General features: G+C 47.9%; 3 protein-coding genes across 3 annotated transcripts; all 3 read left to right on the top strand.

Moving 5' to 3' along the window:
* Nucleotides 1-586: 586 nt before the first annotated feature.
* On the top strand, nucleotides 587-2,938 carry LOC131187203 (arylacetamide deacetylase-like 4). The gene is made up of 4 exons (XM_058161442.1): nucleotides 587-664; nucleotides 815-1,130; nucleotides 2,134-2,769; nucleotides 2,904-2,938. Exons 1-4 carry the CDS (start codon nucleotides 587-589, stop codon nucleotides 2,936-2,938), a joined length of 1,065 nt encoding a protein of 354 aa, XP_058017425.1.
* On the top strand, nucleotides 2,776-5,144 carry LOC131187176 (arylacetamide deacetylase-like 3). The gene is made up of 3 exons (XM_058161402.1): nucleotides 2,776-3,120; nucleotides 4,079-4,142; nucleotides 4,229-5,144. The coding sequence occupies exons 1-3, from the start codon at nucleotides 3,009-3,011 to the stop codon at nucleotides 5,001-5,003; spliced, it is 951 nt and encodes a 316-aa protein (XP_058017385.1). The 5' UTR covers nucleotides 2,776-3,008; the 3' UTR covers nucleotides 5,004-5,144.
* Nucleotides 5,145-8,006: 2,862 nt separating this feature from the next.
* LOC131187101 (arylacetamide deacetylase-like 3) lies at nucleotides 8,007-10,257 on the top strand. Its single transcript, XM_058161261.1, has 3 exons — nucleotides 8,007-8,220; nucleotides 9,176-9,239; nucleotides 9,326-10,257. Exons 1-3 carry the CDS (start codon nucleotides 8,109-8,111, stop codon nucleotides 10,095-10,097), a joined length of 948 nt encoding a protein of 315 aa, XP_058017244.1. The 5' UTR covers nucleotides 8,007-8,108; the 3' UTR covers nucleotides 10,098-10,257.
* Nucleotides 10,258-10,912: the final 655 nt, after the last annotated feature.

Genomic DNA, 10,912 nt, shown 5'->3' with positions numbered 1-10,912 from the left:
CTGTCAATGAAAACTCTCATTCAATGCGGTTTTTGTCTCGAAATTCTCGGTCTGGGATAGCCTCCGTTGGGGAAAAGTTGTTCTGGGAAAGTGGCCATCAATTAAAAAATAACCTTTAATCTGCCGGGTGATCTAAACAGTTAAACAAAAACCAAAGTCAGGTTAACCTTTAAGCAGGGAAGGGTTTGGAAAGAGATTGGCCAGTTCTCGAATTCAGAACGTGGGCTGACTGATTGCACCAAATGCAGGATTAGAAAAATGCCAGAAAATGGATTGAAACACACAACGGATTGTTAAAAGGACGATGTGGCAATGCACACCTAGCCAAAAAGCCACAAAAAAAAGGAAATTAAACTGCAGCTGCAATTTTCTTGGTCTGTATTACAAGAACATACAGATATAGATAGAGATAGAGATAGAGACAGAGTTAGAGATAGAGATAGAGATAGAGAAATTCCAACTCTGGTTTCAGGATCTTTCCAGCATGGAAATTCTTGGCCAAGAGTTCTGGAGTCTGATATTTTATTTCTGCATTTCGGTCCCATTTTTAATTCTCGGGTGGATCCTTTATGATGATTTTACCAAGATGTATATCCCGCCAGGAATCCGCCAGGAGGTAAAACTTCAGCTACTCTATCTGTCCATTGGTTTTGTCCTCAGACTGGTGAGTCCTTGGATTCTAGCTTCAGTTTGTATGTTTGTTTTGTGGAATTTATATTTCCCGGCCATTCGCACATGTCGACTCAAAGGCGGCTTACAGACTAGAAGACCTCTAAGGTCCCTTCCAGCTCTATTCTGATTGAACTCGCTTTTGATTGCGTTTCTCTGGATCTCTCCATGTGGTTTCTTCCTTAATTTTTGCACCGAGCAGGCTTCGACCCTGGAAAAACTGGACATCTGCCGTGAATTTGCAGTAGTGAAGTTCCTGGTAGATGGAATATTTTTAGTGGGGCCCTGTGACCTGAGCATCAAGGAAATGCTTTTCGACACCGTGCCCGTGAGGCTCTATCGGTGCAAAACATCAAATCCCGAGAAGAGACGAGGACTTGTGTGGATTCACGGAGGAGCGGGCCTTTTTGGAAGCCTCAGTAAGTTCTCCAAGCTGTTCCACTGGTTCTCACGGTTAGGAAGTTTCTCCTTACTTCTATTAATATTATATATACCCATGATGGCGAACCTATGGTACGATGGCACGCTGAGCCATATCTGCGGGCACGCGAGCCTTGCCCTAGCTCAGCTCCAGCGCGCACGCATGCGCCGGCCAGCTGATTTTCGGCTGGCCCCGTCCACGATGCCCCTCCCCTCCCAGGAGTCTCCACGCAGCCCATTTTGGATGCCAGATAAGTACAGGGCTCACAGAGAGATTTTGGGAGGGAGTTTTCAGCCAGGGTAGGGAGGCCTTTTGCCTCCCAGACTCCAAGAAAGGCTCTGGAGCCTGGGTGTGTGAAAAACAGGCCTACCGGGCCCACCGGAAGTCAGGAAACGGTCTTTTTTACGGAGGGCCGCAGGTAGGGTGGGGGAGGGGTTTTTCGCCCTCCCCAGGCTCCAAGAAAGGCTCTGGAGCCTGGAGAGGGTGAAAAATGGGCCTACTGGGCCCACTGGAAGTTGGGAAATGGGCCATTTTTGGCCTCTGGAGGCTTCAGGTAGGCCTGGTAGACCCAAAACGGGCACAGGGAGGGGGGCTGTGCAAGCATGCGTGGGGATCATGGAGGGTCGTACACAGATGCATGGGGGCAGAGGGCATTGAATTATGGGTGTGGGCACAAAAGCTTAGCCACCACTGATATATATATATATATATATATAACCTGTTTCCCCAAAAATAAGACCCAACCAGAAAATTAAGTCTCATCTTTGGCTGTAATGAATTTGATTTTTTTTTTTTTATTTCATTGATCGACCAAGGGGACAGAGAAATGTTTGGGCTAAATGTGAAAAATGGATGCAAAAAATATATATATATATATATATATTTTTAATATTTCAGAAAGCAGGAGGAGGAGGATGATTTTCTTTGCCCAGGAAAGTGCCACACTATGTCAGGCAATAGTAAAGTCATCTATCTGGTAACCTTATAAAGGATGATGATGATGATGATAATGATGATGATAGGAATGCCAATGTATTTTAAAGACTTCTTTTTGACTCCCTGTTGCCTTAGGTATCCCTTGGCACCAGAACACCCCTACCCAGCTCAACAACGCAGCTGCTACGCGGCCGTATCGTACTTCCTGGAGCACGCGCAGGACTTCGGCGTGGACCCTCAGCGGATCGTGTTGGGTGGCGACAGCAGTGGAGGCTCCGTCGTGGCGGCCATTTCTCAACAACTTGTGTTCAGGAAGGACCTGCCCCAGGTCAGGGCCCACGTGCTAATCTACCCTTACCTCCAAGGTGTGGATTTCAACCTGCCATCTTACCAGCAAAACCAGTCAGTGCCCCTCTTACTCATGAGAGATATGATCCGTTTTGGCAAGTTTTATCTCACCGGAAAGTCCTCCGACGTCGATGGAGTGATGGCCAACGCTCACGTTCCGGAACATCTCAGGGCCAAGTACCAGAAATGGATCAGCGCCGAACTTATTCCGGAAGAATTTAAAGTCCGGGGTTACGTCCCTTTCGTACCCGGTCGGTTTTCAGAAGACCTCTTCAAAGAATGCGAGAGAGCTTTTGATCCCATGTTTTCGCCACTCCTGATGGAAGACGCCGTCCTCCGACGGTTTCCAGAGATGTTTGTTTTGTGGAATTTATATTTCCCGGCCATTCGCACATGTCGACTCAAAGGCGGCTTACAGACTAGAAGACCTCTAAGGTCCCTTCCAGCTCTATTCTGATTGAACTCGCTTTTGATTGCGTTTCTCTGGATCTCTCCATGTGGTTTCTTCCTTAATTTTTGCACCGAGCAGGCTTCGACCCTGGAAAAACTGGACATCTGCCGTGAATTTGCAGTAGTGAAGTTCCTGGTAGATGGAATATTTTTAGTGGGGCCCTGTGACCTGAGCATCAAGGAAATGCTTTTCGACACCGTGCCCGTGAGGCTCTATCGGTGCAAAACATCAAATCCCGAGAAGAGACGAGGACTTGTGTGGATTCACGGAGGAGCGGGCCTTTTTGGAAGCCTCAGTAAGTTCTCCAAGCTGTTCCACTGGTTCTCACGGTTAGGAAGTTTCTCCTTACTTCTATTAATATTATATATACCCATGATGGCGAACCTATGGTACGATGGCACGCGGAGCCATATCTGCGGGCACGCGAGCCCTTGCCCTAGCTCAGCTCCAGCGCGCACGCATGCGCCGGCCAGCTGATTTTCGGCTGGCCCCGTCCACGATGCCCCTCCCCTCCCAGGAGTCTCCACGCAGCCCATTTTGGATGCCAGATAAGTACAGGGCTCACAGAGAGATTTTGGGAGGGAGTTTTCAGCCAGGGGTAGGGGAGGCCCTTTTTGCCCTCCCCAGACTCCAAGAAAGGCTCTGGAGCCTGGGTGTGTGAAAAACAGGCCTACCGGGCCCACCGGAAGTCAGGAAACGGTCTTTTTTACGGAGGGCCTCTGGTAGGGTGGGGGAGGGGATTTTCGCCCTCCCCAGGCTCCAAGAAAGGCTCTGGAGCCTGGAGAGGGTGAAAAATGGGCCTACTGGGCCCACTGGAAGTTGGGAAATGGGCCATTTTTGGCCTCTGGAGGCTTCAGGTAGGCCTGGTAAGGCCCAAAACGGGGCACAGGGAGGGGGGCTGTGTATGCATGCGTGGGGATCATGGAGGGTCGTACACAGATGCATGGGGGGGCAGAGGGCATTGAATTATGGGTGTGGGCACACACATGTGCGACACCCCCCCCGGTGCTCCCCTTGTTTTTGGCACACGACGGCAAAAAGCTTAGCCACCACTGATATATATATATATATATATAACCTGTTTCCCCGAAAATAAGACCCAACCAGAAAATTAAGTCTCATCTTTGGCTGTAATGAATTTGATTTTTTTTTTTTATTTCATTGATCGACCAAGGGGACAGAGAAATGTTTGGGCTAAATGTGAAAAAATGGATGCAAAAAAATATATATATATATATTTTTTAATATTTCAGAAAGCCACGAAAGGCTGTGCCGTTTCTTTGCCCAGGAAAGTGCCACCGTGGTCGTATCTATCGGGTAAGGATGATGATGATGATGATAATGATGATGATAGGAATGCCAATGCATTTGAAAGACTTCTTTTTGACTCCCTGTTGCCTTAGGTATCCCTTGGCACCAGAACACCCCTACCCAGCTCAACAACGCAGCTGCTACGCGGCCGTATCGTACTTCCTGGAGCACGCGCAGGACTTGGGCGTGGACCCTCAGCGGATCGTGTTGGGTGGCGACAGCAGTGGAGGCTCCGTCGTGGCGGCCATTTCTCAACAACTTGTGTTCAGGAAGGACCTGCCCCAGGTCAGGGCCCACGTGCTAATCTACCCTTACCTCCAAGGTGTGGATTTCAACCTGCCATCTTACCAGCAAAACCAGTCAGTGCCCCTCTTACTCATAAGAGATATGGTCCGTATTGGCAAGTTTTACCTCACCGGAAAGACCTCCGACGTCGATGGAGTGATGGCCAACGCTCACTATCCGGAACATCTCAGGGCCAAGTACCAGAAATGGATCAGCGCCGAACTTATTCCGGAAGAATTTAAAGTCCGGGGTTACGTCCCTTTTGTACCCGGTCGGTTTTCAGAAGACCTCTTCAAAGAATGCGAGAGAGCTTTTGATCCCATGTTTTCGCCACTCCTGATGGAAGACGCCGTCCTCCGACGGTTTCCAGAGACGTTCCTTTTGACCTGCGAATACGACATTTTCCGAGACGACGGCTGGCTGTACAAGAAACGGCTGGAAGACAACGGGGTGCCTGTCACCTGGCATCACCTGGAGGACGGATTCCACGGGATCACCTCGCTGTTAGGATTTGGGCCACTGGAGTTTCCCGGGACGAGGAGGGGTCTCAAAAGTACCATCCAATTCCTCGAACGCTTCTAGAAACCCAACGTCCACCTTCTTCTGCTCTGTTCGTCTTTCCTGCTTGGTGACTTTGCCTGGTGTGTTTGTGTGTGTGTGTGTGAGGCACTCACGCACAACTCCATTTGTTTGAGTGGCGTGTGTGCCACCCCCTCCACTCGCATGAATGGAGCTCCAGGCAAGCTGTTGTACTGATGGATTGTTCTCACAGTCAGAAAATTCCTACTTAGTTCCAGGTGACGTGATCTGTCCCAGGTGAACTCTACCGTCCTTCCGTGGTCAGTAAAATGAGGACCCAGTTTCTTGGGGGTGATAGGCCGGCTCTCTAAGCACTTTACAAAACTAGCCTATTGCCCCATATAATCTGGGTCCTCATTTTACTGACCTCGGAAGGACGGAAGACTGAGTCAACCTTGAGTCGGTAAGGATCGAACTGCTGGCAGTGGTAAGGGTTAGCCTGCAATCCTGCATTCTAACCGCTATGCCACCAAGGCAGAATAAGATAGGATATAGGATATTAGCTGGATACCCATGTTCCGCTACAAAACTATGTGATAGGGCTTGATAAATCGACACAGCTTGAAAATTAATGAGAAGTTACGATCGGCCTCACCTCTCCCTTTCTCTCCCACAGGCTCGCCCCACAGAGGCCTCTCCTATCTCATCCCCTTTTCTCCCTTTCAGGTGGGGTGTAGAATATCTAAACAGCCAACCCGCAGGAAAGATGAATCACACACTGGCCACGCCCAAGTGGCAGTTGGAACAGAGTTCTTTTGAGGTGGGGAGGGGGAGTAGAGCGTCTAACTCCTTAGCATCATAACGTGTTAATAATAATATAAGAAATACTAATGATCTGATGGTCATTTCGAAAAATCCTTTCTTAGCGAGCACCTAGAAGCCAAGAGGAACATACGTGGCAAATTTCGAGTTTGTAGGCTTTAGGGTTCTGGAGATTTCGTGATGATCCGTGAGGGGTATTTCGCTTTTATATATACACAGATAGAATATAGAATATTGAAAATAATAATAAAATTTAGAATAGAATCAGAATAGATATAAAATAGAACAGAATATAAAATATAGTGTAGAATAGAATACAGAACAGAATAGCCCTTAGACTTATATACCGCTTCATAGTGCTTTCCAGCCTTCTCTAAGCAGTTTCAACATCTTCCCCCACACCCATAACAATCTGGGTCCTCATTTTACCGACCTCGGAAGGACGGAAAGCTGAGTCAACCTTGAGCCGGTCAGGATCGAACTGCTGGCAGTGGGAAGGGTTAGCCTGCAATCCTGCATTCTAACCGCTACGCCACCAAGGCAGAATAGAATAGAGTGGAACGGAATATGGAATATGGAAAATAATAGAAAATAGAATAGAATAATAAAATCGGGAAAAATCGGTCCTAAATCACATTTTTCAGGGCCTTTGTAACTTCAAACGGTCATTAAATGTTGTGCTATTAGATAATCCCCTAATTATGACGCAGCAGCATGCGGCTGCAGCCGAAAAAGCCGATTGAATCCTAGGTTGCATAAACAGATTAATAAAACCAGCATCATGTGAAGTATTATTGGTGCTTTACAGAGCCTTAGTAAGGCCACACCTGGAATCCTGCATCCAGTTTTGGCTGCCACATATTACAAAATAGACGCTGAGACTCTGGAAGAAGTGCAGAGAAGAGCAACTAGGATGATTGAAGGCCTGGAGACTAAGACATAGGAAGAGCGGTTGCAGGATTTGGGTTGCAAATTGTGGTTTTCTCTGGCAGGGTGCAATTCCTCCTGCAGCCATCAGGGGGCATCCCCAGAGAGGGAATTGCTGGATAAATTCCCTGTGGGACAAATTTTCCCAGGGTGAAGGCCATGAGAGAGAGAGAGAGAGAGAGAGAATTCTAGTAACAATAATATTCATTACTTGTATATAATAGCATCCTTACAGTTTCTAATTTCTACCCTTTATTATCTAAATAAATCCCAAATTTAAGAGTAGTTCGTATCTTCTTCATCATTTATCTTCGACGTTAACCTATCCGTTTCTGCACAGTCTAGTATATATATATTTTTTATACTATTTTCATCTGTCAATGAAAACTCTCAGTCAATGCGGTTTTTGTCTCGAAATTCTCGGTCCGGGATAGCCTCCGTTGGGGAAAAGTTGTTCTGGGAAAGTGGCCATCAACAAAAAATAACCTTTAATCTGCCGGGTGATCTAAAAAGTTAAACAAAAACCAAAGTCAGGTTAACCTTTAAGCAGGGAAGGGTTTGGAAAGAGATTGGCCAGTTCTCGAATTCAGAACGTGGGCTGACTGATTGCACCAAATGCAGGATTAGAAAAATGCCAGAAAATGGATTGAAACACACAACGGATTGTTAAAAGGACGACGTGGCAATGCACACCTAGACAAAAAGCCACACAAAAAAAAGGAAATTAAACTGCAGCTGCAATTTTCTTGGTCTGGATTGCAAGAAGATACAGATATAGATATAGAGACAGAGTTAGAGATAGAGATAGAGATATTCCAACTCTGGTTTCAGGATCTTTCCAGCATGGAAATTCTTGGCCAAGAGTTGTGGAGTCTGATATTTTATTTCTGCATTTCGGTCCCATTTTTAATTCTCGGGTGGATCCTTTATGACGATTTTACCAAGATGTATATCCCGCCAGGAATCCGCCAGGAGGTAAAACTTCAGCTTCTCTATCTGTCCATTGGTTTTGTCCTCAGACTGGTGAGTCCTTGGATTCTATCTTCAGTTTGTATGTTTGTTTTGTGGAATTTGTATTTGCCGGCCATTCGCACATGTCGACTCAAAGGCGGCTTACAGACTAGAAGACCTCTAAGGTCCTTTCCTGCTTTATTCTAGTCGATTGGAATAGTCTAGGGTCTCCTGCTTTGTGCAGGGGGTTGGACTAGAAGACCTCTAAGGTCCCTTCCAGCTCTATTCTGATTGAACTATTGTTTGGTGGCGTTTCTCTGGATCTCTCCAAGTGGTTTCTTCCTTAATTTTTGCACCGAGCAGGCTTCGACCCTGGAAAAACTGGACATCTGCCGTGAATTTGCAGTAGTGAAGTTCCTGGTAGATGGAATATTTTTAGTGGGGCCCTGTGACCTGAGCATCAAGGAAATGCTTTTCGACACCGTGCCCGTGAGGCTCTATCGGTGCAAAACATCAAATCCCGAGAAGAGACGAGGACTTGTGTGGATTCACGGAGGAGCGGGCCTTTTTGGAAGCCTCAGTAAGTTCTCCAAGCTGTTCCACTGGTTCTCACGGTTAGGAAGTTTCTCCTTACTTCTATTAATATTATATATACCCATGATGGCGAACCTATGGTACGATGGCACGCGGAGCCATATCTGCGGGCACGCGAGCCCTTGCCCTAGCTCAGCTCCAGCGCGCACGCATGCGCCGGCCAGCTGATTTTCGGCTGGCCCCGTCCACGATGCCCCTCCCCTCCCAGGAGTCTCCACGCAGCCCATTTTGGATGCCAGATAAGTACAGGGCTCACAGAGAGATTTTGGGAGGGAGTTTTCAGCCAGGGGTAGGGGAGGCCCTTTTTGCCCTCCCCAGACTCCAAGAAAGGCTCTGGAGCCTGGGTGTGTGAAAAACAGGCCTACCGGGCCCACCGGAAGTCAGGAAACGGTCTTTTTTACGGAGGGCCTCTGGTAGGGTGGGGGAGGGGATTTTCGCCCTCCCCAGGCTCCAAGAAAGGCTCTGGAGCCTGGAGAGGGTGAAAAATGGGCCTACTGGGCCCACTGGAAGTTGGGAAATGGGCCATTTTTGGCCTCTGGAGGCTTCAGGTAGGCCTGGTAAGGCCCAAAACGGGGCACAGGGAGGGGGGCTGTGTATGCATGCGTGGGGATCATGGAGGGTCGTACACAGATGCATGGGGGGGCAGAGGGCATTGAATTATGGGTGTGGGCACACACATGTGCGACACCCCCCCCGGTGCTCCCCTTGTTTTTGGCACACGACGGCAAAAAGCTTAGCCACCACTGATATATATATATATATAACCTGTTTCCCCAAAAATAAGACCCAACCAGAAAATTAAGTCTCATCTTTGGCTGTAATGAATTTGATTTTTTTTTTTTTATTTCATTGATCGACCAAGGGGACAGAGAAATGTTTGGGCTAAATGTGAAAAAATGGATGCAAAAATATATATATATATATATTTTTTAATATTTCAGAAAGCCACGAAAGGCTGTGCCGTTTCTTTGCCCAGGAAAGTGCCACCGTGGTCGTATCTATCGGGTAAGGATGATGATGATGATGATAATGATGATGATAGGAATGCCAATGTATTTTAAAGACTTCTTTTTGACTCCCTGTTGCCTTAGGTATCCCTTGGCACCAGAACACCCCTACCCAGCTCAACAACGCAGCTGCTACGCTGCATCGTACTTCCTGGAGCACGCGCAGGACTTCGGCGTGGACCCTCAGCGGATCGTGTTGGGTGGCGACAGCAGTGGAGGCTCCGTCGTGGCGGCCATTTCTCAACAACTTGTGTTCAGGAAGGACCTGCCCCAGGTCAGGGCCCACGTGCTAATCTACCCTTACCTCCAAGGTGTGGATTTCAACCTGCCATCTTACCAGCAAAACCAGTCAGTGCCCCTCTTACTCATAAGAGATATGGTCCGTATTGGCAAGTTTTACCTCACCGGAAAGACCTCCGACGTCGATGGAGTGATGGCCAACGCTCACTATCCGGAACATCTCAGGGCCAAGTACCAGAAATGGATCAGCGCCGAACTTATTCCGGAAGAATTTAAAGTCCGGGGTTACATCCCTTTCGTACCCGGTCGGTTTTCAGAAGACCTCTTCAAAGAATGCGAGAGCGCTTTTGACCCCATGTTTTCACCACTCCTGATGGAAGACGCCGTCCTCCGACGGTTTCCAGAGACGTTCCTTTTGACCTGCGAATACGACATTTTCCGAGACGATGGCTGGCTGTACAAGAAACGGCTGGAAGACAACGGGGTGCCTGTCACCTGGCATCACCTGGAGGACGGATTCCACGGGATCACCTCGCTGTTAGGATTTGGGCCACTGGAGTTTCCCGGGACGAGGAGGGGTCTCAAAAGTATCATCCAATTCCTCGAACGCTTCTAGAAACCCAACGACCACCTTCTTCTGCTCTGTTCGTCTTTCCTGCTTGGTGACTTTGCCTGGTGTGTTTGTGTGTGTGTGTGTGTGTGAGTGGGAGGCACTCACGCACAACTCCATTTGTTTGAGTGGCGTGTGTGCCACCCCCTCCACTCGCATGAATGGAGCTCCAGGCAAGCTGTTGTACTGATGGATTGTTCTCACAGTCAGAAAATTCCTACTTAGTTCCAGGTGACGTGATCTGTCCCAGGTGAACTCTACCGTCCTTCCGTGGTCAGTAAAATGAGGGCCCAGTTTCTTGGGGGGGGTAGGCCGGCTCTCTAAGCACTTTACAAAACTAGCCTATTGCCCCATATAATCTGGGTCCTCATTTTACCGACCTCGGAAGGACGGAAAGCTGAGTCAACCTTCAGCCGGTCAGGATCGAACTGCTGGCAGTGGGAAGGGTTAGCCTGCAATCCTGCATTCTAACCGCTACGCCACCAAGGAGAATAGAATAGAGTGGAACGGAATATGGAATATGGAAAATAATAGAAAATAGAATAGAATAATAAAATCGGGAAAAATCGGTCCTAAATCACATTTTTCAGGGCTTTTGTAACTTCAAACGGTCATTAAATGTTGTGCTATTAGATAATCCCCTAATTATGACGCAGCAGCGTGCGGCTGCAGCCGAAAAAGCCGATTGAATCCTAGGTTGCATAAACAGATTAATAAAACCAGCATCACGTGAAGTATTATTGGTGCTTTACAGAGCCTTAGTAAGGCCACACCTGGAATCCTGCATCCAGTTTTGGCCGCCACATATTACAAAATAGACG

Source organism: Ahaetulla prasina, chromosome 18 (genome assembly GCF_028640845.1).
Source record: "Ahaetulla prasina isolate Xishuangbanna chromosome 18, ASM2864084v1, whole genome shotgun sequence".
In the NCBI taxonomy this organism is placed as follows: Eukaryota; Metazoa; Chordata; class Lepidosauria; order Squamata; family Colubridae; genus Ahaetulla; species Ahaetulla prasina.
Note: the sequence above shows the minus strand (reverse complement) of the source record. Positions and strands in the feature narration are given on the sequence as shown.